This window comes from Nesoenas mayeri (genome assembly GCF_963082525.1).
Source record: "Nesoenas mayeri genome assembly, chromosome: 27".
Lineage (NCBI taxonomy): Eukaryota > Metazoa > Chordata > Aves > Columbiformes > Columbidae > Nesoenas > Nesoenas mayeri.
The window spans coordinates 396,837-424,078 of NC_137555.1; the positions used below are offsets into that span (position 1 = coordinate 396,837).

General features: G+C 61.7%; 4 protein-coding genes and 1 long non-coding RNA gene across 5 annotated transcripts; 4 read left to right on the forward strand and 1 right to left on the reverse strand.

Moving 5' to 3' along the window:
* Window positions 1–610: 610 nt before the first annotated feature.
* LOC308050208 (G protein-coupled receptor kinase 5-like) lies at window positions 611–7,957 on the forward strand (the record flags this gene model as incomplete). The annotated part of the gene is made up of 16 exons (XM_080360216.1): window positions 611–662; window positions 4,004–4,099; window positions 4,217–4,329; window positions 4,704–4,781; window positions 4,997–5,097; window positions 5,170–5,262; window positions 5,340–5,403; window positions 5,480–5,620; window positions 5,687–5,877; window positions 5,950–5,987; window positions 6,356–6,445; window positions 6,527–6,735; window positions 6,816–6,953; window positions 7,023–7,160; window positions 7,245–7,376; window positions 7,469–7,957. The coding sequence occupies 16 exons, from the start codon at window positions 611–613 to the stop codon at window positions 7,574–7,576; spliced, it is 1,782 nt and encodes a 593-aa protein (XP_080216342.1). The 3' UTR covers window positions 7,577–7,957.
* Window positions 7,958–8,662: 705 nt separating this feature from the next.
* LOC308050189 lies at window positions 8,663–9,817 on the forward strand. The gene is made up of 3 exons (XR_013923378.1): window positions 8,663–8,685; window positions 8,860–8,933; window positions 9,532–9,817. It is a non-coding gene; the product is annotated as an uncharacterized lncRNA (long non-coding RNA).
* Window positions 9,818–11,152: 1,335 nt separating this feature from the next.
* STAR (steroidogenic acute regulatory protein) lies at window positions 11,153–13,578 on the forward strand (the record flags this gene model as incomplete). The annotated part of the gene is made up of 7 exons (XM_080360313.1): window positions 11,153–11,216; window positions 11,700–11,813; window positions 12,066–12,193; window positions 12,271–12,429; window positions 12,943–13,127; window positions 13,279–13,372; window positions 13,449–13,578. The coding sequence occupies 7 exons, from the start codon at window positions 11,153–11,155 to the stop codon at window positions 13,548–13,550; spliced, it is 846 nt and encodes a 281-aa protein (XP_080216439.1). The 3' UTR covers window positions 13,551–13,578.
* A 611-nt stretch (window positions 13,579–14,189) lies between these two features.
* ASH2L (ASH2 like, histone lysine methyltransferase complex subunit) lies at window positions 14,190–23,900 on the reverse strand. Its single transcript, XM_080360345.1, has 16 exons — window positions 23,763–23,900; window positions 22,899–22,968; window positions 22,283–22,428; window positions 21,595–21,683; window positions 21,140–21,234; window positions 20,911–21,006; window positions 20,597–20,692; window positions 19,438–19,558; window positions 17,593–17,686; window positions 17,035–17,252; window positions 16,649–16,816; window positions 16,134–16,327; window positions 15,772–15,864; window positions 15,458–15,556; window positions 15,163–15,222; window positions 14,190–14,777 (listed from the first exon to the last, which is right to left on the reverse strand). Exons 1-16 carry the CDS (start codon window positions 23,885–23,887, stop codon window positions 14,670–14,672), a joined length of 1,872 nt encoding a protein of 623 aa, XP_080216471.1. The 5' UTR covers window positions 23,888–23,900; the 3' UTR covers window positions 14,190–14,669.
* A 1,268-nt stretch (window positions 23,901–25,168) lies between these two features.
* NODAL (nodal growth differentiation factor) lies at window positions 25,169–26,886 on the forward strand (the record flags this gene model as incomplete). Its single annotated transcript, XM_080360360.1, has 3 exons — window positions 25,169–25,385; window positions 25,874–26,655; window positions 26,734–26,886. The coding sequence occupies 3 exons, from the start codon at window positions 25,169–25,171 to the stop codon at window positions 26,884–26,886; spliced, it is 1,152 nt and encodes a 383-aa protein (XP_080216486.1).
* Window positions 26,887–27,242: the final 356 nt, after the last annotated feature.

The following is a 27,242-nucleotide window of genomic DNA, read 5'->3' on the forward strand; positions in this document are numbered from 1 at the left end:
TGGGCTGCTTGCTTCGAGGGGGGAAAAAGCGTTTTCCCTGTTGTATTTACTCGTGTAGGCTCGGGGGGGAGGTCGTGAGTTTGGTGGCAAAACAGGAGTAAACAAGGAAACGCGATTTCTTGCTCTACCACAAGCAGCGGCTGGATGGAGCCGGCGGCGGCTGCAGGATCTCCGCCGGGAGGAAGCGGCTCCTTCGCCTTCGTTGTTCGGCCGCCGCTGCTGCTCCGGGGGGCAGCGGGGGTGGTGGGGTGCGGGGTGGATGAAGCGGGGGGGTCCCGTGCTGGGCTCAGCCCCGCAGCGTGGGGGGGACGGGGCTCCCTCCCTGCCGGCCCGGGGTCCCGTTTCGGAGGAGGAGGAGGAGGAGGAAGGCTGCTGTGCCGCAGCCGCTGCCGGGGGCTGCAAGGGGCTGGTGCTGCCCGACCGCGAACCGGGAGGGGGGATCCCCAAGGCGGGGTGGGCGCTCCCGCGCGCTGCCCCTTACATAAGGCCGTGACGCCAGGGGGCGGCCCGTGACGTCACGGCGGTGACGCAGCCCCGGAGGCGGCCGGACCGCCCCGCGCCGCCGGGCCGGGCATGGTGAGCGGCGGCGGGGCTGCTCCCCGGCCCCGCCATGGAGCTGGAGAACATCGTGGCCAACACCGTCCTGCTGAAGGCCCGCGAAGGTACCGCCGCGTCCCCCGCCCGTTCCCACGCTGCGTCCCGGATCCACCCCGGTCCCGTTCCCACGCTGCATTCCCGGTCCCATCCCGGTCCCGTTCCCACGCTGCATCCCCCACGCCCCCTCCCTGTATCCCCCTCCCCACGAGCACCCCGGGACCCCTCCGCCCGGGGTGGTGGGTGGCCGGGGGGGCTCATGCCGGTTGGCTTCGTGCAGTCCCTGCAAGGGGACGGCTGCCCAGGTGCTGCGGGACATATCTGTCTGTGTGTCCCACCCACCCTGTGGACCCAGGGACACAAAGCAGAGAATTTTAGAAGCGATTTAGGTGCAGTTTCCCCAAGCGGTGCATGTGCTGAGACACCACGGGCTCAGGGCGACCGAGAGCCGCTCTGTCCGTCTGTCCCTCTGCGCCAGCAGGACGTGTCAGGCGTGGATGAGGCTCGCGCGAGCAAAACTTTGCTCGGTGCAGGCCTGTGCGACAGGCGCTTCCAGGAAAAGCACGGCCGCGCCGGTGGAGCCGGGCTGGTGCCGGTGCCACCGCACTGGTTTGAGCCCCACCGGCAGCTGCAGTGAGGGCTGGGGAGGCACAAGTCTTGGGCGTTTATGCCCCTTCAGACACGGGGCTTGGCACGGGCTCCCGGGGCAGCGCGGGAGCCTTTGTTTGCTTTTGGTTTCCTTTGGAAAACCGGCGCCCTGGTCGCTGAACCTTTGTGACCGAAGAGCAAACGGCCCCAAGATCCGCTGGGGCAGCCCTGGGGACGGGGCAGCTTGGAGATGGTCCCACTTTTGGTTTTGGAAATCCAGGTTTTCTAAAGGTTTCCTTACCCCCAACGTGGTTGCTTCCAGCAGCACTGGAGACACCGTGGGGATGGAGCTGGAGAGGTGCCGGTGCCTTCGCCGGGGAGGGAGGTTTGGCATGGGGAGCTCGGGGCAGCCGGACCGTTGGCACCGATGCTCTGCGCCCAGGGCTGGACGCTGCTCCCGTCCCACGGGATGCAGGGCAGACACCTGCCCAGTGAGCTGCAGCCCGGGGAAAGGAGGTTTTGGCCCCGGGGCTGGCGGGGGCTCCGCACCGCGGGGCCACACGGGTTAACGTCGGCGTGCGAGGGCTACGAGAGGCGCCGGAAGCCGGAGCGGAGCGGGACGGGGCTGGGTCCCGGCTGGGCGGCCGCTTCCCTCCCCGGCGCCGTGGGGAGGACCGGAGCCGTCTCAGCAGAAAGCTGACACCCCCGGCCGTGCCCAGGGGTCCCCACGTTTGAGGGTCACGGCCAGCCTTGCTTTGGAAGGTGCAGGGGGCTCAGTGAGGTGTCAGACCCGGCGTTTGGATGTGGCGTGTAAGTTGGAGGGCTCTGTGGTTTGAGGGGCTCCCCGAGCTGCTGCCGCCCGCTGTGCACCTCGAAAGGACCTTGCTCTGCTGCGGGACCCCTCGCTTTGGCCTCGTGACCCTTCCAGGGGCTTTGTGCCCCAAAAGGTGGTCTGGGGGGTGCCCCATGTGGGCTGCGGGGGTCTCTGTCTGGCCAGTCTCCCTGGGCTTCGTGTCTGGCTCTGCTGGAGCTTTCAAGGAGCTGGTGTCCGCGGGGGCTCCTGAAGCTCGGGGAGCCAGGAGGGTTTGTCCGCCCACAGAAGTGCCCAGGATAAACCCCCGGGAGCGTGCGGGCGCGGGGCAGGTAACCGGCGGTGAGTAAGGCCCTACGGCTGCTGCGGCGGGGGCAGCCACATCCGCACCTCGCTGGGCATTGGTGCCACCTCACCGCAAACCAGCCGGGCACAGGGCACCCCGGGGACCACGCTGCCGCCCGCCGCAGGGCTTTGGCGACTGTGCTGGTGTGACACACCTCCCTGCGTGTGCCGTGCGGTACGTGGGCTCCTTGCCGCCGAGGAACAGTTTGATTTTGCTTTCAGCAGTTTGTCTGGTTGCCGCGGTTGGTGCAGCAGCATCCTCGAGGGCTTTCCCGGTGTGGTTCGCTTAAGGGGAGCGGAGTCCTGCTGCTGGCTCTGGCTTGTGCCGGCAGGGACAGGAGTGGGGACGTGGTGCTGTCTGTGCTCGCCCTGGCTGTGCTGTGCTGTGCCGGGCATGCTGCGGGGGCACCGGGCCGGGGCAGGAGGATGCTGCAGCAGGAGCCTGCGTGGGGGCAAAACCCTTCTGATGTGAACCTCCCTATATGCTCAGCTCCCCTTCTTCCCACCCAGCCGCAGCCCTTCCGCAGCGCCACCGTCCCCGCTGAGAGCACATCCCCAGGGCTCAGCCGGGGAGACGTGTTGGGATGCGGGTGATGAGCGTTAATTTAGTTTTTATCATTGCAGCAAACAAGTTGAAATTTGGAAGGATCGCTGTAAAGGGCCGGGCAGTGCTGGGGCTGGTACCTGCAGGAGGAGAGGCAGGGAGGGGATGGCGTGGGCAGCGTCCAGCCGCAGCCTCCGAGCATCCCCGCGAGGTCGATGGCTCCTGGTGCGGGCAGAGGGTCCTGGGCATCCCGCTCGTGCCAGCCGCCCGGGGCTCCAGCCTGAGCACCGCGGGGCGAGGGGAGCGGCTGCTCCTCTTCCTTCAGCACCGGGTGCCCAGGACCCCGTGTTGCTGGTCTTGGGGTGCCCGGGGACCTGTCGCCGCCGAGGCCGCTGCGCTGGCCGGTGGGGCTGTTCCTGCCGGAGGAAGGAGCCGATGACGGCAGGAAGCTCTGCCCGGCCGAAGCACCAGCCGTGCTGGAGCCCAGCACCGTGGTGTCCCTTGGGCTGGCCACGGCGTCACCGGGCGGTGCTGGCCGGCCACCAGCTCGGAGCCGCGCTGATGTCAGGTCCCTGCAGGGATGACTTCACGCGCCAAGCATCCGCCAGCGGCGGCTGTGGGGCCATCGCTCTGCCCCCTCCATGTCCCTGGGGAGTCCCTGTCCCTGAGGAGGCAGGGGCTGCTGCGGGCAGGATGAGGGCTTGGTGGGGAGCGAAGGAAACTGGACGTTTTTGAGAGGGAACGACACGGAGCTGCGGCATCATTTGGGGTGAAGTGATGTCAAGGGGGGGTCCCCTTGCGGCCCTGGGAGCCGCAACCGGGTGGGGATCCCCTCGGCTGTCTGCGGCAATGGTCCCTTGGGGGCTCAGAGCCCTCTCCACACTCAGGGTGGGTTTTGCCCCATGGTTTTAGAGCTGCCCAAAGCCCCGGTGCTGGTGGTGGCGGGTACGCGTGTGAGCGATGGGTTTTGGGGACCAGCAGTAATGGGATGGGGGGAAAGCCCAAACCAGGCGACTCTGCAGCGCTGGGCTGGGGCTCTGCTGCCCCGTTGTCCCCGTCGCCACCGGGCCGGGGCAGCACCGCCCGTCCTGCCGACCTGACCTCTTCTCCCACTGCTGCAGGGGGCGGCGGCAAGCGGAAAGGCAGGAGCAAGAAGTGGAGGGAGATCCTGCGGTTCCCGCACATCAGCCAGTGCGACGAGCTGCGGAAGGGCCTGGGTGAGATGGGGAGGGTGCTGGGAAGCGGCAGGACCGGCTCCCAGGTCCCGGCTTGGGGACACGGTGGGCGCAGGGCTGCGGCACACGTCCCGTGGCACGTCCCGCCTTCCCTTGCAGAGCAGGACTACGGCAGCCTGTGCCAGAAGCAGCCCATCGGCCGGCTGCTCTTCCGGCAGTTCTGCCAGACGCGGCCGGAGCTCCAGCGCTGCATCCGCTTCCTGGACGCCGTGGTGAGGGACGCGCTCGATGCCACCGGCGCTGCTGGGGACGGGGACGTGCAGGCGCGTTTGCCCGGGGTGGGGCTGGCGGGGGGCGCGCAGAGCCCCGAGGTTGCGGCTGGAGCTGGTGCAGCGGTACCGGGGGCTGCGGGGGGCAGAGACCACCCCGTCCCGGCGCCCCGCGGGTGCATCTCTGGGTTGCACTGCGGGATGGGGCTCTCCAGCCCAGCAACCTCCGAATGCCGTGAGGCTGATCCCGCTGCCGCGAGGCTTCAGCTGCGCCACAGACCTCCCAAAATGACCTGATGTCCCCTTACCACACGGTTGGTGGATGTGGGGGGACACAGGGCAGAGCCTGCAGCCCCCTCCTCTCCCACGCATCCCAGGCGGATTATGAGCTCTCCCCGGATGAGAAGCGGAAGGAGATGGGGGAGGAGATCATCCGCCGGTTCCTCCGGCAGGAGGTGAGTCCCGGGGGGCTCTGTGCCCCCAGGCAGCTGGAGCAAGACGGGGTGAGAATGGGATGGGAGCAGCGGGGTGCGAGGGGTCCCTTGCTGGCCAAGGAGCTGCCTCCCCTCTCTCTGAGCATCCCAGTGGCACCCGCCGCCAGCCGGGCAACGGGTGGGCTGCGAGGGCGACGTAGCGGGGCGGGGGGCACATCCATCTGCTCCCCTGGTAGTCCCGGGATTTCCTGCCCGAGGTGGGGCAGCCCCACGCCAGCCGCTGCCTGCAGGACCTGCAGAAGAGCCCCTGCAAGGACCTGTTCAGCAGCTGCCTGCGGTGAGTGTCCTGCCCGGGGACGAGCGCCCTGGGGGCTGTGGGTGATACCGACTGTCCCCTGTCCCCCCGCAGCCCCCTGCACCAGTACCTGAGCGGGGACCCCTTTGCTGACTACCGGGACAGCATGTATTTTGACCGGTTCCTGCAGTGGAAGTACCTGGAGAGGTGAGTGGGGGTCTGAAGGGTCTTTGGGGGGCTCTGGGGGGCAGCGGGGCTGATGTGCCCGGGGCTGTGTGCTTCAGGCAGCCGGTCACCAAGGACACGTTTCGGCAGTACCGGATCCTGGGCAAGGGCGGTTTCGGAGAGGTACGGCCATGGGGGGACGATGGGGGGCAGATTTAGGGCTGGTGGGGGCGCACCCCACCGCCGTCCCCCCCGCAAGGTGTGCGCCTGCCAGGTGCGGGCCACGGGGAAGATGTACGCCTGCAAGAAGCTGGAGAAGAAGCGGATCAAGAAGCGGAAAGGGGAGGCGATGGCCCTGAACGAGAAGCAGATCCTGGAGAAGGTCAACAGCCGGTTCGTGGTGCGTGTGGGGCTGTCCGGGGGGGCCGGGGGGCCCGGGACCGGTGCTGACGGCCGGGTGGCGCAGGTGAGCCTGGCGTACGCCTACGAGACGAAGGATGCGCTCTGCCTGGTGCTGACCATCATGAACGGCGGCGACCTCAAGTTCCACATCTACAACATGGGCAACCCCGGCTTCAAGGACGAGCGGGTGGTTTTCTACGCGGCGGAGATCTGCTGCGGGCTGCAGCACCTGCACCAGGAGGGCATCGCCTACCGGTGAGCGGGGCCACGGGGGGCGGCTGGGTGGGACCGCGCCGTGCTGAGCCGTCCGTCTGTCTGTCCCTGCAGGGACCTGAAGCCGGAGAACATCCTGCTGGATGATGATGGTGAGGAGGGAGCTGCTGGCGCTGACGCTGCCCGTACTCTGGGCTCCGGGTTGGGGCTCCATGTGCTTCCAGGGGGGATCTGGTGGTGGTCTGGGGGGGACATGCAGGGATGTGGGGGGGCCCTTTCCTGCTGCCCTCCATGCAGAGCTGGATCTGGGGAACAATTTCTTCCCCAAAGGGCTGTGGGGCATTGAACAGGCTGCCCAGGGCAGTGCTGGAGTCACCATCCCTGGAGGGTTGGACAGACGGACATGAGGTTCTCAGGACACGGGGCAGTGCCGGGGTGGGTTATGGGTGGACTCCGTGATCCTGAGGGTCTCTTCAACCAAAACGATTCTATGATGCCCCCAACCCCCTCCCTGCCCCAGGCCACATCAGGATCTCTGACCTGGGGCTGGCGATCAAGATCCCCGAGGGCGAGACGATCCGCGGCCGCGTGGGCACCGTGGGCTACATGGGTGAGTGTGGGGGCTGCACCGGTGGGGGTCCCGGTGCCGCGGTGCCCCCGGGCGCTGACGGGTGCGGGGCCGTTGCCGCAGCCCCGGAGGTGATCAGCAACGAGCGCTACAGCTTCAGCCCCGACTGGTGGGGCCTGGGCTGCCTGGTGTACGAGATGATCGAGGGGCAGTCGCCGTTCCGCGCCCGCAAGGAGCGCGTGAAGCGGGAGGAGGTGGAGAAGCGGGTGCAGGAGGAGCAGGAGCCCTACTCGGAGAAATTCGGCGAGGACGCTCGGGCCATCTGCAAGATGGTGAGTCCGGAGCGGCTGGTCCCTGTGCGGGGGACAGGGTGGGCTCTGACCCCCCCCATGACCCCCTGTCCCCTGCGCAGCTCCTGGCCAAGGACCCCCGGCAGCGGCTGGGCTGCGGGGCCGAGGGGGCGGCCGAGGTGAAGCGTCACCCCTTCTTCAGGAGCATCAACTTCAAGCGCCTGGAGGCCGGCATCATGACGCCCCCCTTCGTGCCCGATGTAAGGGACCGGGGGTGGGCGCCCCGGGGCGTGATGCCCGTGCCCCTTGTGACGGTTCTGCTCCCGCAGCCCCGGGCGGTTTATTGCAAGGACGTGCTGGACATCGAGCAGTTCTCCACGGTGAAGGGCGTCAACCTGGACCAAACCGACAGCGATTTCTACGCCAAGTTCGCCACCGGCAGCGTCTCCATCCCCTGGCAGAATGAGGTACCGGGGGCACGGGGGGTCCTGCCCCATGGCAGCGCTGCCAGAGCTGCCCGTGCCCACCCCCACGGGGTCCTGCCCCCCCAGATGATTGAGACCGAGTGCTTCAATGACCTCAATGTGTTCGGCCCCGGCGGGACCCGCTCCCCCGACCTGGACTGGTGGCAGCTGCCCGAGCCCCCCAAGCGCAGCCTCCTGCAGAGGCTCTTCCGACGCCACGTAAGAGACAGGGGGGATTTTTGGAACACGGGTGTCCCGGGGTCTCCCCGCGCCCCCCAGCTGACTGCCTGCTGTCTTTCTGTCCCCCGCAGCCGTCCGACTACCCCATCGGCACCGCCATCCACCCCCCCGACCCGGCCGCCAGCAACTCGCACCCCCCCGCAGCCAACGCCGCCTGCCAAACTCCGGCCCCGTCCTGACCCCTCTCACCACCCCGGGGGAGCCCCCAGCCCCCCGTGCCCTCCCAGGCTTCCCTGGGGCCAGGGTCTCGGGGTGCTGACATGCGTGGGGTGATGGGGCAGAGTCCGCTTGACCCCAGCCCTGGCAGCCCTGCGGCCCTTCCAGCTGTTCTCAGGGGTCCTGCTGCAGCCCCCCCAGCCACTGCCAGGGGAAGGGGCCAGGGCAGGGACCTATTTTTGCTGCATTTGAGCCCGTTATCTTATCGCCGCTCGGTGCGTGACCTCTGCGGGCACGGGGGGGCTGCGGCTTTATTTGCGCTCTCCAAATAGAAACAAAGGCAGCCTTGGAGCTGGGGGGACGCCCCCGGCTCCCCCCGCCATGCTGCAGCGGGAGGGACGGGGTCACCCCAACAGAGCCCCCGCTCGGGGAAACACCGGCTGCCCCCTCCTGCTGCGGCCGCCACAATGCGAAATGGGCTCAGGAAAGGGAATTTTCTCGAACGTGGGGGGTCTGGGGGGCTCCCTTTGTCACTTTGTCCTCCTGGGGCTGGTGGCAGCATGCGGGTGTGCAAGGGGAAGCGTGCGGGTGTGCAAAAGACAGCACATGGGTGTGCAAGGGACAGCGCATGCGGGTGGGGGGGCTGTGCTGCCCCCCGCTTCGGGCCCCGGTGCATCTCTGCCTCTGGCACCTTTGGTTTACATTCGATCCGGTTTTGTACATTTATAAACAGTTGTAAATATTTGTACGTTGAGCGCCCGGATGTACATTTTTAAGGTAAAAGCTGCAAACGGAGCCGCGTGTTGACTTTGCATGGGGAGGTTTTGGGGAGGCATTTTTGGGGATGGGGGCTCGGTAGGGGCTGCTGTGGCTGTTTTGCCTTGGCCAGTGTTTGCTCCCCAGGAAAGGGTGGGAGGGTGCTGGGCGCCCGTCCTGGTGCGGGCTGTGCTGTGTCCCCAGGCGTCCCCGCACTGGACCGGCCGTGCTCCCCCTGTGCCCCCTGCACCCCCAGCTCGGGGGTCCCGGCTCAACATCCCCAGCTGAGGGTCGGGGGGGTCCGGGAAGCTCTGAGCAGGCGAGCGGTGCCAGAGCACACGTGGGAGCAGCCAGAGGGACGGTCCTGGTGCCCGAGGTAGGTGCTGGGACCCCAACCCTGTCCCAGCTGCCTGTGGCACCGCACAGCACTGCTGCTCACTGGTGCCGCGGTGCCATCCTGGTGGCATCCCCGGTGCCATCCTGGTGCCACAGTGCCATCCTGGTGTCATCTCTGGTGCCACAGTGGGGCTGCTGGCCCTTCTCCTCGCAGGCTCAGCAGACTCGGTGACAGCGAGGGACCCCGCGGGACATCCAGAGGAGATGCTGAGGTGGCACCGGGAGCTGGTGAGTGTTGGGGTCGGTCCCAGTTAACCAAACGGGGGGTCCCAGAGCTGCTTTGGCACAGCTCCCTGGCTGTGGGTCTCTGTGCCGCTCTGGGGACCGGCCGCCCGGAGCGGTTGCTGCGTGTGCCCCAGTGCAGCGTGACTGTCCCTGCGTGTCCCCTCCCGCGGGCACAGAGGGACTCGTGCCCTTCCAGCCCCAGCCCAGCGCCGGAGGGGCGGCTCTGCCCCGGCTCTCTTGTGGTTCTTCTCACAAACAACTGTGTGTCCTTGTGCCGAGGCCTTGCGCCCGGCTGCGGCTGCTCCGGCACGGATAACAGCGGTTTGCAGCTGGGGGTCTCCGTGTCACCCTAGTGCTGCGTCCCCCAGCGCGGAGAGGGGCTCGGTCACCTCTGTGCTCGTTGTGCATTTGGCACGAGCTCCATGCTGTGGGGCTGGGGACTCCCAGCAATGGCTCAGGGATTTCAAACGCTCCGGATTTCCCCCCGGTGCCGGGGGTGCAGGGCCGGTCAGCGAGTGGGAGCGCGGCTGTGGCAGAGGTTCCCCAGTACACGTTTGGGAAGGGGATGGTGCAGCTTCTGGCTTCCTCCTGGTCCCACCAGCCCCTCCGCGGACCTGCACGTTGCTGATGTGAACACAAGGTGAATTTTCTCACGGGGGATGGAGAGGAGCCGTCCTGGGGATGGAGGAGCCGTCCTGGGGATGGAGGAGCTATCACGGGATGAAGAGGAGCCGTGTGGGGATGGAGGAGCCGTTCTGGGGATGGAGGAGCCGTCCTGGGGATGGAGGAGTCGTTCTGGGGATGGAGGAGCCGTTCTGGGGATGGAGGAGCTATCGCGGGATGAAGAGGAGCCGTCTGGGGATAGAGGAGCTGTCCTGGTGATGGAGAGGAGCTGTCCTGGGGATGGAGAGGAGCCGTTCTGGGGATGGAGGAGCCGTCCTGGGGATGGAGCAGCCGTTCTGGGGATGGAGGAGCTATCACGGGATGAAGAGGAGCTGTCTGGGGATAGAGGAGCTGTCCTGGGGATGGAGAGGAGCTGTCCTGGGGATGGAGAGGAGCCGTTCTGGGGATGGAGGAGCCATCCGGGGAGCAGCAGGACCTTTATGCAAACGTCGGGTAGGACCCAGCGGGAGTGCCGGGGCTGGCGGGGGGCTCTGCGCTGACCTCCCCCCGGCCGGCTGTTGCGCCAGCGGGAAGGTCAGGTCCCCGCGGGAGGGTGCCGGGCTGACGTCAAAGGAAGCAGCTGGTGATTCACGGGTTCTTGGGAGCGCTGCTCTCCGGGGCCGTAACTCATCCCAGAAATGTCATTTCATCCTTGAGCCTTATCGCTGCTCTGCCGTTGCCCACCCCTCCCAGCCCCGTGGCAGATAAACCGGCCTCTGGGGGGGCACGGGGGCTGCCCCACACTCAGCACCTTCATGCACCTACTAATCAGCTTTACAGAGGCTGGGAGCCAGGCTGCGGTAGCGGGGGCGCTGCGGGGTGCGCTGCACACCCTCCAAACACTCTTGTCCATGTGAAGTGTCCCCGGTGCTGCCCTCCCAGGCACATCGGTCCTGGTCAGTGTCCCCCATCCTGCGCACTGTCACCTGTTGTTACCTGTCAGAACTGATTGTTAGCCATCATTATTCACTGTCACCTGTTGTTACCTGTCAGAACTGATTGTTAGCCATCATTATTGATGGCTGAGGATCCATGTGGGGACAGCTGTGCTGTGGACCCCCGTTTTGGGCCCCTCAGACCAAGAAAGCCCTTGAGGTGCTGGAGCGAGTGGAGAGAAGGGAACGGAGCTGCTGAGGGGCTGGAGCACAATGTGATGGAGCAGCTGAGGGACCTGGGGGTTCAGCTGGAGAACAGGAGCTGAGGGGAGACCTCCTCAGCTCAATTTACGCCAGGGGAGGCTGAGGTTGGATCTGGGGAACAATTTCTTCCCGAAGGGCTGTGGGGCGTTGGAACAGGCTGCCCAGGGCAGTGCTGGAGTCACCATCGCGCGGGGCAGAACACGCGTCCGCCCATGTGCCAGCGCCCGCTCGCCGGACGCGACCCGTGGCCTCCGGCAGCTGCGCGAGGAGCCGGCTCCGGCCTTGGCCCCGCCGTGAGCGATGGCTCTTATCTCGGCGCTGACAAGCCAGCATCCTTCAGCGCCGCTACTTAAGGGCGGGCGCTGGAGGGCTGGGGCAGAGCAGCGATCGCCGCGCCCGCAGCCCCGTCCTGCCGCAGAGATGCTGCCCGCCACCTTCAAGCTCTGCGCCGCCACCTCCTACCGGCACCTGCGCAACATGACGGGTGAGGGGCCGGGGGCTGGGGGGGAGGCTGGGGGCTCCGGGCTTGTTCTCCCCACCCACAACTGCTGCTCCCTGGGGTTTGTGTTTGACCGTCTCCACGCCCCGTTGTGCCCGCAGCCGTGTTTGCGGGAGCGGGGAGGGCCGGGTGCCGCTGCTGGACGCGGGGCGCAGCGGGGGGTGACGCTCCTGCTGCGTTTGCTTCCCTGCGCTCCCTCCCTGCGCCTTCCCGGGCGCTGCAGATGCTCCTCGGTATTTTCACGGCTGTTTTCTGCCGGCTGCCCGGCGCCGAGGGTGTGCGGGACAGGCTCTGTCCCAGCGCTGCCAATGGCACCCACCTGTCTCTGCGCCCAGAGGGAACACAGTGAAGCAAGCAGAGGTTTTTTCAGCGCAAAAAGAAACCCCCAAAGCCAGCAAACCTCTGCGGCACAGCGCTGGTGCTGGTGCTGGTGCTGGTGCTGGTGAGTGATGCGCTCTCTGCTCCCAGGTCTGAGACGGCAAGCGGCCGTTGCCATCAGCCAGGAGCTGAGCAGGCTCGCCCGCCGCGGCGCCGGCCCCGGCGCCTGGATTCACCAGGTCCGCAGGAGAAGCTCCTTGCTCGGTAAGTGATGGGCAGACGGGTCCATGCTGCCCATGGTGCCTGTCACAGGTCAGCGCTTGGGGGACAACCGGCTCCTGGGTCATCCGTGCCTTTGCTAAACACACGGCAAAGGCAGGCGGGTGGTGGGAATTGGGTTTATTTCCCCTGGGCACGGAGAGGTGTGTTTGATGTAGATAGGGTTTATCTGGCGTTAGGATGAGTTAGTGAACCGTGCAGCCCTCTGACGGTCCCGGTGTGTCCGGCCCTGCACAGGCTCGAGGCTGGAGGAGTCGCCCTTCAGCGAGATGGAGATGTCGTACGTCAGGCAAGGGGAGGAAGCCCTCCAGAAATCGCTCAGCATCCTCGGGGACCAGGACGGCTGGAAGACGGAGACGGTGGTGGTGGGTGCTCTGCTTTGCGGCAGAACGGCACGGCCCTCCTGGAACAGCGGTGTTAGCTCTGACCTTCCCTTCTCCAGGACAACGGGGACAAAGTGCTGAGCAAGGTGCTCCCGGACGTGGGCAAGGTGTTCCGGCTGGAGGTGGTGGTGGACCAGCCCCTGGACACGGTGTACGGGGAGCTGGTGGACAACATGGAGCAGATGGGAGACTGGAACCCCAGCGTCAAAGAGATCAAGGTAGGACCCGGCTGGGGTTCGCGCAGGCGCTCTGCCCCCAGGGCAAAGAGCCGCTGTGGCTGTCACAGCGGGGACACGGACGCTGTCCCACCCGTTCTTCGGGGACGGAGGCGCTGAGCGTTCTCTTGTCCCGGGACAGAGCCTGTAACCGCGGTGCTGCTGCAGATCCGAGGCTGAACCGCGTGTCTGCGGGTTTGTGTGCTGCTGGTTCCACCTGCGAGGCGTTGGGGCAGCTCTGTTAGATTGGTGTTGTTACCGGAGGAGAAATAGCACCACAACCCAGGGTATTTTGCTATTCCGCAGCTTGTCTGGAGTAAGAGAAACACCTCCCCTTTTGAGGCCTTAAAAACTAAAGTTGTGTATTCTGGGATGAAGCGCATATTTGCTATTTTTCTCACTATGAGCACTGAGTTGTTGTAAGAGTGTGTATTGAACACACAGTAACCTAAGCCAGCTTTTAGCTGTGTTTGCGGTCAATACCCCAAATTAACCCTTCCATTCTAAACGGTGCAGATTCTCCAGAAGATCGGGAAGGACACGGTGATCACGCACGAGAAGGCGGCCGCCACCCCCGGGAACATCGTGGGGCCGCGGGACTTCGTGAGCGTGCGCTGCTCCAAGAGACGCGGCTCCACCTGCGTCCTGGCCGGCATGGCCACCCAGTACGGAGCCATGCCGGAGCAGGAGGGCTTTATAAGGTAATAATCACCTGTTGCACTCACGAGCTCAGAGTTGCGAGGTGTCTCAGAGGCAGGAACTGAGGAAACGCTAATTCACCGCTGCTGTACCTTTTGGGATACAAGTCAGGTGTTGTGTTTTTATTCTAACACGCCCATTCCCATCTCACAGAGCTGAGAACGGCCCCACGTGCATGGTCCTGCGCCCGCTGCCCGGCAGCCCCTCGCAGACCCGGCTCACCTGGCTGCTCAGCATCGACCTGAAGGTGAGTTCTGAAGGTGCCCGGGGGGGCGCGGGACACATCCGGGACGCGGCCCTGAGCGCTGTCCCTGCTCCCCCAGGGCTGGCTGCCCAAGAGCATCATCAACCAGGTGCTGTCCCAGACGCAGGTCGACTTCGCCAACCACCTCCGGCAGCGCCTGGCGCGGACCGCGGCCCGCTGACGCGCGGGGAGAGCCGCACGGAGCCTGGGGCTGCCTTCGCTACAGCCTGGGCTAATTGGCCTCTAATAGTACACGCTGCTAATTAATAAAGCTTTATTTATTGAAACTAATCAGGGAGGTCGCAGGGGCCAGCACGTGCTCACTATGCAAATGTAGGACCAAAAATCTGAGGTTAACCAAGTCCAGCATTCGCTCCACTGGCCCAGTCAGGCCCCTGTGACCTCCCTAATTAGTTTCAATAAATAAATGAAAGCTTTATTAGTAGCATCTGCTATTAAATGCCTAATTAGCCACTCGGGAGGTCCCAGACAGCTGGCTGGAGAGGCAGGACCAGCACAGGCCCAGTGGGGCAAACACAGGACTTACTTACTTACTTAACCTCAAATTTTACTGCCCTCCTTCCCCAAAACACAACTTACCTAAAAAAATTCTATTCCGTTTCTCCCCCCGCGCAGCAGCTCTAATTTATTTTTCCTGTACAGACACACACAAAGTGTCACATTATTTATTCATGCAAAGCTCTGCAGCGGTTATCGGCAGAAGGCTGTGCAGAACTTGTCAATGCAGTACGCAGGAGAGCCTTAAAGCAGCTACTTTGAGTTTAAATCTCATTCATAACAAGGCAACAACAACAACAAATTAAGAGTTAAAGCCTTTATTTTCAAACTGGTTTCCAGTTTGTGGGGAAAAAAATACAGTTTGGCCAGAAACCCGCATTTCAGCCATACACGCAGCAGCCTCGTTACAGCACAAGCTGTTGTTCATTGTACAATCGGCCGCGGAGCAGCAGCGCCGCTTCTGCAGCCCCATGGAGCACAACAGCCCCCTGGAGCCCGCGCCGGCTGAACCGCCACCCGCACAGCAGCCGTTTCCTCAGCACAGCGCTCGCTGCTCACGCTGTCACCGTTACTGCCGGCCCCGAGGGCTGCACAACCCGCACAACGCGCTCCGGAACGGCATCACTGGCTCCGGCAGCGCGGGAATCGGGTAACAAACACAGAGCTGGCGCGGGCTGCAGCTTGTTTGCTCCTTGGCTGAGTGGTCTGAGTGATGCGTGTTCCTGTACAATAAAAACCGCCTGACTGGACACCCGCTGCACTGGTTCTTACGCTGCGCGGTTTACGGCTCCCAGGGCGGGCTGCGCCGCCCGTCCACCTCCGTCTCCACGTGGTACAGCACGTCTGCCAGCGTGTGCTCCACCACGGCCCCCCAGCCCATGTCGCTCATCTGCGAGGGAAGGAAAGACAAGCAGCTCATCATGAGGGACTTCTGCCCTCCCCAAAACATTAGCCAATTTTCCAAGTGTTTCCTTAAACAAGAAATCAGGCTCTTGCTGCTAAAAGCAGCTGCCACAGGGACTCGATAAACCATCAAAAGGAACATTTACATTTTAACTAAATAGTAGATGCTAAATTATTTTTCAGGCTATCTGTCCTCAAAGATTGTTAAATAAAATTCTCGTTACGCTCTCCATGCACACAGACCGACGGGAACAGACACAGGCCTGGCAGAAATCAGCTCCCACCACCACAATAAAACCTCAACCACTTTTGGTTTAAATACTGTGAGGCTGCCACAAAGCGGGGGGTAAAAAGCTTTGGTGATTACTTACCGGCCGGTAAGTGATATCTCGAGGGGGGTACTTGAAATATGGCCCGAAGTTTATAGAAACCTGTGGAAGATACATTTGTCGTGAGATCCAAAAGAAACAGGCAAAGTCCTTCATTCTTCACCCCCTCCCGCTCCTGGGGCTCCACGCAGAGCACATCGAACACCCCTGGCAGGACACAGAGCGGTCCTTTGGGGGTCTGACGAAGCCACATCACACAAGTGATGTAACGCGCACTCTGTGCGTTACTAAAGCTACAACAGATGTGGGAATTATCTTGCAAAGATACATGACTTACCGTGCAGCCCTTGTACAAAGAAATAGCAGGAAAATAAACTCCTTCGAAGATGTCTTTAAAGGCAACTCCTTGGCTGGCACCATTCTTGAAGAATATTATCTGCAAAGCAAAATGCAGAGGGTTTTTTCTGCAACATCATCACAAGCAGCCGTTTCATTCTGTTATTGTTGCTTTAGTAAGAGCATTCCGGTTTGCTGTTGTGGGGTTTTTTTGTTGTTGAAGAACTAATAATCAGCCTCCCTTTGCGCTCATTAAATGTGATGAGCACCTACCGGCCCTCCCCGAGGTCCCGCACCCTGCAGGGTTTAACTCACCTGGCTGCCGGGCGCTTGCTTCAGGCTCTTCTCTGCTTTGTCCACAAAGTCCTTCTCTTCGAAGTACAAGTAGCTTTTGAATTTGATCAGAGCCTGAAATATTAGAAAAAAAACACCCACTTCAGAAGTAATCCTGGAAACTGTTGTGTCTAGTGACATATTAAAAAGCGTCAGGCATGCAGGAGCCCTGCAGAACATCTGGGTGGCTCTGGGTGGTTTGTCTTCTTGAGATCAACGCTTTGGGCCCTTCTGATATCAACCACAGTGAACCCAGAGGTAGGATGGAAAGGACACACTCAACACTAGAGCAACCTGTTTTCCACCCCCCCAGCCTGTGCTCAGTCCTACAGCAAACACCTCACCTTGTCCTTGTAAGTGTCAGGCAGAGACCTGGCTGTCTCGGTGTCCTCTGGAAGGCTGATGTAAAACCCCAGCACGTCGCCCTGGCCGTAGCCAGACGAATAGTGCTTCCCTATCGACTGGTGGAACTTGGTTCCCTTCTTGCTGCGCCAGGAGTAACTGAACTTATCGTATCCCAGAGGTGCCTGGAGGTTCCCTGCAAAAATACAACTGTTTTGTGAACACACAGAGCGGCAAAGCACCTGTGTGTCCCGCTTCCACTTTTGGAATAGTAATTACATTCCGTAAACAATATATCTGCCCTTATACACAGGCACTGGCTACAGTGTTAAGCATGCAACAGCATAAAGGATCTGCCCGTGCTGCACAGTTTACATCACCTGCAGAGTTTCAGCAAAGCAGTGAAGAAGCTGGCAAGCCAAGTGTGACTCACCCTCCTGAGGTCTAAATTACTGGGCAAGAAATATAGGAACTAGTTGCAATCCACCACTAAGAAATACTTGGTAAAAGCCTCTACCTAGCGGCTGTGACCAGCCCAGTCTGGCAGCTGTGTCCGGCGGCATCTCGTCCATGGATATTTCAAAGTACCACGCTCCTTTCCGCACGCCGTGCGAGGCTCGTACCATGGAATAGCCCTTCTCGCCGATAACAGTCAGCCTGTCGTCAGAAATCTTTAACTGAGGAGCTGCGGTAGAGGAGAGAGGACGATATGAGAGGGACATTTGTGATTTTTAAAGTACAGCAATGCCAAAAGGCAAGTGAACATAGAGAAGGGGAACTAATATTTGCACCGCTTAAAGCAATTATGTCCGAAACATCAGTAACAGGCAATGTGAGGTTACAAGAAGATGCCCCGTGAGAAGAGCCTGTTGCACACTCGCAGACGATCAGCAAGCTCTGTACCTCGGTCGTGCAGCGCCAGGAGGACCCGTTCGTACAGGCAGGCTCTGTAGAGGTCCCCGGGAATGGGTTTTCCTGCCCAACAGTCCAGCTCCAGCTTCTCTGGGTCTGGCGCGTGGGGGTCGGGCTCAGCCAAGATGTACCGATACCCGTCTTTGTTGAAGGGGTGCTCCAAGGGGTAACCGTGGGGCGGCAAGCGCTGCGCAGAAAACAACGGGTCGCTGCAGGACACAAAAAAGACAGGTGGGCATCTCACGTCACAAGTTGACGCAGGACAATCTCTTGGAGCTGTATCTGCCGTGCTCACAGCCTGCACGGCGCTTCGCTGCCAAGCAGCTGCTGCAAAGCCAGCGTGTACTCAGCTACAAAATGAGCATACGCTCGGCTATTCCAAAGGATTTCTAGCGTGTGATCTATCAAAACCAGCCCAGAGTTATGGCACGATTCCCCACCAGTGTCCTAAGGGCAGAGACAGACGGGCGGCAGCGTAAGGGACGGGCGGAGAGCCGTCCCAACGCCTCATCACACATGGCGGTGCCACCGCATTGTCTCTCCTCTTACCTTCTGGTTTTCTTGGCTGTTCCCGTGGTTCCTCCGTCCTGCTGCTTGCGCTTGGCTCCCCGTCCCTTCCCGCTGCCGCTGGCGGCGATTCCCCCTGGAACACAAAGGGAACGTTGGGCGGCTGCCGAGCAGAGCGAGCCCTGAGCAGGAACCTCCACGAGCACAGGGGCAGCCAAACCCAAACCCACCGTGAGCTCGAGCACCTTCTCCCACAGTTAGTGGGAAACAGACTCTATCCAAAATGAGCACAGCAAAACACGGAATTTTTATGTTTGAAATGCCTGAATTTGGAGTGCAAGCTAAGTGAGATTTTATCACCCAAATGAGCTCAGCTCAAGCTTTTAAGGCGAGAATGAAGAATCTTTTCTGTCATCGAGACATCCACAGACAGCAGCACTGGGATCCGCTGCCAGAGCGCCGTGATTTGCTCTCGTGGAGATTCCAGTCACTGATCCGACTTAGTTCTGCAAGAGCAGCAGAAACCCAGGCGGCAGCACACACTGCCTGGCTTTAATCAGTCACCACGCACGGCACCGCGCTGGAGAGACGCTCTCACACTGATAAGCAATAAGCACTTAACGCTACATTTCCATCTATAAAAGAAAATATGCCTAAGCTGAGGGAAAATGAGAAGCAACAGAGGTGTTTCTCTTCAGTATCACGAAAATCCGCGATTGAACAGCAGATCATTTTGTATTACAGAACCCAATTTTTACCCATAAATCAAACCAGAGTACAGGAAAAGCTACACATCAAATGTAACCAAGCTAATATCAGTATTATGTTTAACAAATTAAATGTATATGCATTTTATCATTACGCTATTTCAAAAAAGATCACTGTTGATTTACTAAGCAAACTATAGAATTTTTATGTACTGCAGATAAACACCTTTACAAACCGCATACTGTGTCGTAACTAAAAATATAGTCAGCTTTTAAATTATCAGCATTCCCCTTGGGGTGTAAGGGAGTCACAGAATATTCTGCACAAACGTGACGTGATTTCAGTCACAATCACAAACTCGCACCAGCTCGTGGGTTCCCCGTATTTAGGCGTTCAGATTTAAAACCGCAACGACATCGGGGCAGATCATAAAAAGCGAGAATAGAACTGTAAACCAGTCAAGTGGGGCAGAATGTGACAACAAAAAACCAGCTGCTAAAGATTAAAAAGTGAAATTGTTGGTTTGTATTCAGGTATTATTGCAATCACATCAGGGCACGCTTTGGATTTTTAATTGACTTTAGCTTCTAAGACAATTGAGCAAAAAAGCTTTGCAAACAATAATACTTAAGTTTTAGAAGCTGAAAGGTAAATATTCACCTCCCAAAGGGGCTCCACCTGCAAGAACAGAAGTGGCACCATGTTTGCATCAATCTTCCAGAAATCACATGAAAAAGCAGCCTTAGCCACCTATAAATAATCCCCAGAAAGCCGCCAGCACCTCCTGTCAGGCGCTACTTGATGCGTTTTAGGGAAGGGTGTAGCCTCGCACACATTAAATCCCACCGGCAGGTAACGTGATTATTGGGAATAACAGACCGTCCCCAACCACTCTGAAATCTCGCAGTGAGGAAAACAGGAACTCTGAATAATACAAGTAGGTAAATTAAAATCGTTATGGAGGAAAACGGACCAGCTCAGCTCTCTTGCGAGCACCTTGGTTTAGCTGGACACCATGAACAAAGTTGAGGGTTTGCAATAAGGTAAAATGGAGCTCTCCCCACAGAAAGGCACAGCCATGCTGGCAGAACGTGTTTTGGAGAGAGTAATCTCAGTTCACACAACAGGTTTAACTGCAGCACCTCAACCGCTGTAACTGCACAAGGACTGGGAAAACACAGCTTAGCCCCAAATATTCAAAAAGTGCCTGATTCAAGGACTTGCCATTTAAGTTTCCGCTGGTGGACACGGCGTTGTTCTGTTTCTGGTTGTCATACGCAGGCCCGATATTGGCGAGATCCTGAAAGAGACGAAAAACGCGGTGTCTGGACTGGGTGCAAACTCACCCTCAAAGGCCAAGCAGCGCGGTGCCGCGGCCCCTCACGGGCTCACAGCGTGGTGCCGCATCCCAACGTGGGCTCACAGCGCGGCGCCGCGGCCCCTCACGGGCTCACAGCGCGGCGCCGCGGCCCCTCACGGGCTCACAGCGCAGTGCTGCATCCCAACGTTGGCTCAGAGCGCGGTGCCGCGGCCCAACACGGGCTCAGAGCGCGGTGCCGCGGCCCAACACGGGCTCACAGTGCGGTGCTGCATCCCAACATGGGCTCAGAGCGCAGTGCTGCATCCCAACGTGGGCTCAGAGCACGGTGCCACGGCTCCTCACGGGCTCACAGCGCGGTGCCGCGGCCCAACATGGGCTCACAGCGCGGTGCCGCATCCCAACATGGGCTCACAGCGCGGTGCCGCATCCCAACGTGGGCTCACAGCGCGGTGCTGCATCCCAACGTGGGCTCACAGCGCGGTGCTGCATCCCAACGTGGGCTCACAGCGCGGTGCCGCGGCCCCTCACGGGCTCACAGCGCGGTGCTGCATCCCAACGTGGGCTCACAGCACAGTGCTGCATCCCAACGTGGGCTCACAGCGCGGTGCCGCAGCTCCTCACGGGCTCACAGCACGGTGCTGCATCCCAACGTGGGCTCAGAGCGCGGTGCCGCGGCCCAACACGGGCTCACAGCGCGGCGCTGCATCCCAACTCGGGCTCACAGCGCGGCGCTGCATCCCAACTCGGGCTCACAGCGCGGCGCTGCATCCCAACTCGGGCTCACAGCGCGGCGCCGCATCCCAACTCGGGCTCACAGCGCAGTGCCGCATCCCAACGTGGGCTCAGAGCACGGTGCCGCGGCCCCTCACGGGCTCACAGCGCGGTGCTGCATCCCAACTCGGGCTCACAGCGCGGCCGAGTTCCGCTCGTGACCAAGCACAAACCACAGCAAAACCAACCTCCTGCCCTCCTCCCGGCTCCCACCCCACAACTTCCCCTCCCTCTCCCACTACCTACTTGATCTACAAGCCCAAACTTGGGGTAATCCTCCTCTGGGTCTTTGCTCCCTGGGTCCGGATGCTCCTTCACCAAGAATACATCTCTTTCTTTACACTAAAACAGAGCAGGAGTTCAAGTTACGCACGGTAAGATCACACCAAGATCATTAGCAAGTGTTTAAATCGTAATATTTATGAATAGAATGTATATGAGCTAAATAAGAAGCTTCAGACTCTTCACCATTCACCTCTAAGCCCAGACGTCGGCAAACACAAATGTCAGACAACTGTACCATGCGTGGAAAATCCACAGATTCAACTCCAAATACTCACCATAGTTTTGACAATGTTATTAGGCCAAGTCATCTTCCCGGGTCTCTGGCGCGTTGTCATGCACTCCCAGTATTTATCAATAAACGGGATAATATCCTGTAAGGAAAATAAAGTAAGAATTGCGTCAACACCGTGGGTCTGAAAGTTTCGCTGCCGCCATTTGTTTGAAGTTGCGTTTCACTGAACTCAGAGCCCACGTAAGTGCACGATGGTTTTGTAACAGCCGTACCTTATCTTTCGAGAACATGGTTTTCGGGTGCTCATCCTGTGTCCTTGACTGCCACGTTAAGTTGGCCAGAGCACTAAGGCACATTTCCTTGAGATCTTAACAAACAAAAATATTCCAGAGCTGGAATTACACTTGACAGGGGAAACTAAATGCAGCCGCGTGCGCAGAGCGATCCCTGACCACACAGCACCCGCAGCACCCCGAATAACAAACCCCTCGCAAGCTCTGTCCTCGCTCTGCAGCCCCAGCGAACAGGAGACCTTCACCCCCTCCATTAACTTAGTAGCAAAGGGCAAAACACTTTTAGAAAAAGCCGCACACGCTTGGTGCTAATATGGGATTTTTGGAGGCATTTTTGAAAAGTTTCAGCTGAACCTTCCCACCGACTTTAGACAAAATGAAGCCTCCAGGACCATCCCGCACAAAATTCCAAACAAGTGTGCTTTCACACTTACTTGCTTGTTTCCTTAAGAAATAGGTGTTCCCGCTGTGGTGGCAAACGTTGCAATGGAAACTGTAGTTGGTCATGAAGGGCAGACAGGATCTGGAAAGGCGCACGGTGATTTGTGAGTACCGGTGCACACCTCACCGCACCACGTTAGGAGATTAACTATTCGTCACTACATTGGGTTAAAAAATTCATGAATCCAGGTTCATAAATTAATTCTTCCCCCTTTCTCCAAACCCAGGAACATCTAATAGGTTTGATGATATTTTCATCACATTAGGTTTATCATGGGCACCAAGAAAAGGGAAAAAGTGAGAAAAACGTAAGCAAGCCAAGGGTCACCTTCTTGTTTTACAGAAGTCCTGCAATTCATTCAGCAAAATAACAAACAGCTCAGAAGCTCCAAAGAGCTCCATCCAAGTCAAGTCATGCTAACTGGAAATCTAGAGTGCTTTTTAGGGACAAAATACAACAGAAAAAAGCTGAGTTTTTAATAAGTCTGAGATCAGCCCCGTGTAGGTTCTAGAAATCAACTGAATTTACTTTTCACTTGCAGAAAGATTTTTTGTTCCCGTCAACTGAAAACGTCTGCTGAAGCCCCCCCTGCTTTTCCAATGGCACTCCGGGCATTTCCACTCCAAGCACCCCGGCTTTGCCGAGCGCTTTGGCGCCCGCGCCGCGCGGAGCTGACGCACGTGGTGTCAATGCCGAACGTGTCCGCCGTGAACCACTTGGTGCAGATCCCGCACTGCAGCTCGATCTCCCCCAGCTGCCGCCCGTTCTCCTCGTCCACCGAGCCGGCCTGGGCGTCCAGCGCCTCCGAGGTGTCCCCAGCACCCTCCTGCAACCAGAGCACAGCAGCAACCCGCAGTGACCACACCGGACGGGGCTTTGCGCAGTCACCTGGCAGAACGGGACGCTCGGAGGGAACAGGTTTTCTTCCCCCAGAGCAGCCGCGCTGTGAGCTGCAGCCGTTCTGCAGATTCAGTCAGTGAGAGCTGGTCAGACGGGTGAGGATTTGGTTTATAAAACAGCTCTTTAAAGAACTAAAACTGGGGTTAACAGGACGGCAAGCCCTTCTCGTCTGAACCACAGGAACATGTTTGTAGTTTGTTTTCCGAATAACCACCTGCCCACCTTCTACATCCTCGTCTCGCCCTGACTTGGTGATCCTGGCAAACCGAGGATGCTTATCAGGTCTATCATGTCAGGTGTCACCAAACATCTATTGGTTAAATGGAAATATCTCCTGCAAACCATCTGACACCTGTCCCTTCTGCACCCCACGTCCTCGTCACCCGCGTCACCTACCAGCGCGTCCTTCCCGCCGGCGGCCTCCGCGTCCAGCGCTGCGGTGACATCGGCCAGGGCGGCATCGCCCCTGCGGGAACAGACCCGAGAGCGGCCTCGGAACTGGCCTGGACTGGGGAGACTGGACTGGGGAGACTGGACTGGGGAGGCGGGGGAGAACTGGGGAGAACTGGGGAGACTGGGGAGAACTGGGGAGACTGGGGAGAACTGGGGAGACTGGGGGAACTGGACTGGGGAGACTGGACTGGGGAGACTGGACTGGGGAGACTGCGGAGAACTGGGGAGACTGGGGAGACTGGGGGGACTGGACTGGGGAGACTGGACTGGGGAGACTGGACTGGGGAGACTGCGGAGAACTGGGGAGAACGGACTGGGGAGAACTGGGGAGACTGGACTGGGGAGACTGGGGAGACTGGACTGGGGAGACTGGACTGGGGAGACTGGACTGGGGAGACTGGACTGGGGAGACTGGGGAGACTGGACTGGGGAGACTGGGGAGACTGGACTTGGGGAGACTGGGGAGACTGGACTTGGGGAGACTGGGGAGAACTGGAGAGATTGGGGAGAACCGGGGAAAACTGGGGAAAACTGGGGAGAACTGGACTGGGGAGACTGGACTGGGGAGACTGGACTGGGGAGAACTGGACTGGGGAGACTGGACTGGGGAGACTGGAGTGAATGGGAGTGACGGGTGAAGTGGGGAGACTGGGCCGGGGGCGGCTGGCGTGAACGGGGCAGCCGGGCCTCCGTGCAGCCGGCGCGGCGGAGGCAGAGCCCCCGCGGCCCAGCGGGGAGGGGCAGGACCCCGCGGTCCGCTCGCGGTTCCCCGGGCCGGGCGGTGCGGAGGGGCCGGCAGGGACTCACCCGCTCTCGGCGTCGGCAGCGCCCGGTTCCGGCGGGGCCGGAGGCTCCGGGGCGGGCGGGTCCGGGGCGGGTTCCGGCCCCTCGGCCGCTGGACCCGCAGCCCCGGCCGCGGCCGCCGCCGCCATCTTCCCGCGCCGCCTCCCGCCCGCCAGGCGGCGCCGCGCGCGGCTCTCGCGAGACTTCCCGCTTCAAAGGGCAACGGCTCCCGGTGGGCCCCACCGCAGGCGCGCGGCGGAGCGGCGCCACCTGCTGGCGGGCACTGGGAAGGACACGGCGGGGCGGGGGGAACCGTGACGTCACCCCACTCCGCCGTGACGTCACCCAGCCCACAGCTGAGACCCGGTGCGGGGGTGACAGAGGTCCCGGCGGGGGCAGCGCCGTGCCGGGCGGGGCCGCCGCCAGCAGTCCCGGAGGTCCCGCCTGAGGATCTGTCACGTTTGCCCCGGGAAGGAGCGGCGTCCCCCGCCGGCTCTGCCAACTCCTCTCACTGGGCGGGCTGGCGGAGGCGGGGACCCCCCGCCCGGCTCCTCACACCTCCGGGGCCCAGCTGTGCGGGGTGACGCGCAGCCATGTGTCCCCACGGCCGCTCTCACTCGCTCCGCAGTGCCACGGGCAGAAGGTTCACCCACCGCACCCCCGCCCCAGCCACATCGCGTCCCCAGGGCTGCTCCATGGGCCAGGACCACCCAAGGACGCTGCCGTCCCCCCGCACCCAGCGGTACGAGCCCGCTGTCCTGTCCCGCACCCTGTGCCATCAGCAGGGAGGGCAGTGGGTGCTCAGCACCCTCTCCCCAGGTCCTGCTCCGTGCCGCTCTCTGGGCCAGGGGAGCGACAGGGACGATATCCATCGGTACCGCAGGCCCTGCTCTGTTCTCCAAGGAGCGGGACAGAGTTGTTGTGGGAGGGTGCTGGGGCCGCCCCTCCGCGGGGGTCCCAGGTGCAGGGCGCTGGGGACAGCAGTGTCCCTGCACAGCGAGCGGGTGGCCGTGTCCCCCACGGCAGGACAGGGCTGGAGGGAGCTGGTGGTGGGGACAAGCCCAGGAGGGATGGATGGAGAGAAGGATGGGGAGGAGGAGGAGGGATGGGGAGCTGGAGAGGTGGAGGGATGAGATGGGGATGGACAGGGCTGGAGGCAGGGAGGGAAAAATGGGGAGAAGGAGCAAGGGAGAATGGGAGGAACAGGAGAGATGGAAATGGGACAGGATGCGGGGCAAATGGGGGGTGGAGGGGAGGGAGAGTGGAGATAGGGACGGGGAGAGGGACGGCGCTAGGGATGAAGGGATGGCAAGAGGGACGGGGAGATGAGGGGAGGGGGTGAGGTGGCGGGGAGGGGGCTGCGGGGGCCGCCCGGGGCGGCGCTCGGGGCTGCGGTACAAATACGGCGGCTGCGGGCGGCCGCTCCAGCCATGCGGGTCCCGCTGCGCTCCGCGCCCGCGCTGGCGCTCTGTGCCCTCGCCCTGCTCTGCCTGGGCTGCGCAACCACCCGCGCACCCACCCGCACACCCACCCGCGCACCCACCCGCGCCCCGCCGCGCTGCCCCCCGCTGATGCTGCAGCTGCTCCGCGCTCCGCCCGCCCCGCTCCGCGCCGCCGCCGCCGCCGCCTTCAGCCTCTCCCCGCACGGTGAGTGGGGCCGCGGCCCCGGGAACCCCTGTCCTGGCACCGGCACTGCCCCCGAGTATCCCTTTCCCTGGGACCGGCACCCGCAGCTTTCCCGAGCATCCCTGTCCTGGGACCGCCACTGTCCCCGGGACCGCACCATTCCCGAGCATCCCTGTCCTGGGACCGGCACTGTCCCCGGGACCGCACCGTTCCCGAGCATCCCTGTCCTGGGATCGCCACTGTCCCCGGGACCGCACCGTTCCCGAGCATCCCTGTCCTGGGACCGGCACAGCTCCCACACGCCCGTCCCCGAGCATCCCTGTCCCCAGCGGCCAGGGCACGATGCTGGGGGGCTCTCGCTGGCTCTTGGGGTGGATCCAGCTGCTTTCTCCACACCCTCGGGCTCCCGCGGCAGGGACCGTGTCCCGGCAGCGCGCAAGGACACGGTCCCGTCTGGCACCGGCGCTCCCAGCAGAGCAGGTGCCCTCACCGTGCCCCTTGGCTTCCAGGCTTGCTGCGGAACGGCTCCCGCTGGGCGCTTTCCTTCGACATGTCCTCCCTCTCCGGCAGCCAGGAGGTGAGTCTGGCTGAGCTCCGCGTCCGCCTGTCTGGCCTCTCCCCAGCCCACAGCGTCTCCCTGGACATCTACCACAGCCGGCGGTGCCAGGACAGCGGGACCTGCGCCCACCAGCTCTTCCTGGGCACCGTGGCTGGCAGCCCCTCGTCCACCCAGGCCTCCTGGACAGTGTTCGAGGTCACCAGCCTGCTCCGGTCCTGGCTCCACCAAACAGCAGCTCCTGGGCACCATGGTCTCATGGAACAGGAGCGATGGGAGGCAAATGGATCGGCCACCCTGACCACCACCGCGACACACTTGCCCACCTTGAGTGACGCTGGTCCCAGGGAGCCAGCCCTGCCCCAGGACATGATGGACAGAGTGCTGCTGCTCGTCTTCTCCAAGGACAAGTCTCCGGGAGACCACAGCCTCATCCGCACAGCAGAGACCTCCAAGCACGTCATGCGCGACAGCGGCTCCCAGGGCACGGGGACCCGGCGGCACCGCAGGAACAGGAAGGAGAAGCAAAGGATCAAAGTGAGTGACACCGCTGCCGTCCCCGGGGAGGAGGGCAGGACCTTGTGCAGGAGGGTGGACATGATGGTGGATTTCGAGCAGACCGGCTGGGGCAGCTGGATTGTCTATCCCAAGAAGTACAACGCGTACCGGTGCGAAGGGCAGTGCCCATCACCTGTGGACGAGACCTTCAAGCCCACCAACCACGCCTACATACAGGTAAGAGGGATCCGCTGCCCCCTGCACCCCCAGCCCTGTCAGCCCACGGCAGCGGGTGACACTTTTTCCTTCCCACAGAGTCTGCTGCAGCTCTACAAGCCCAACCAGGTGCCCTGTCCCGCCTGCTCCCCGGTCAGGATGAGTCCCCTCTCCATGCTCTACTATGAGAAGGGCGAAATCGTTGTCCGCCACCACGAGGACATGATCATCGAGGAGTGCGGCTGCAACTGAGGGCAGCTCCCAAGGGGCACATCTCTGCCCAAAAAGTGTCCCCGAGGACTGGCCACCCAACCCATGACCAACGCACAGACTGGGGCACCACTGAGGCCCCGTCAACTCTGAATCCCACGTGCCAGTGGGCCAGGGAAGCTCTGGCTGTGCCAGGGAAGAAGGAGCGGGGTGCCGGGTGCTGGCAGCTCTGCAGTGCAGTGCATGGACGGATCCAGGGTGCTGGGTGCCCGGCGGCTGTGTTTAGCCGGGAGCCGCGGCGCGGGCAGCCGGTATGTGCCGGGGCAGCGGGGCTGGTGCTGCTCCGCGGGGGCAGAGGCCGGGGCGCAGGGCTGGAGCGCGGCAGCATCTCTCTGTGC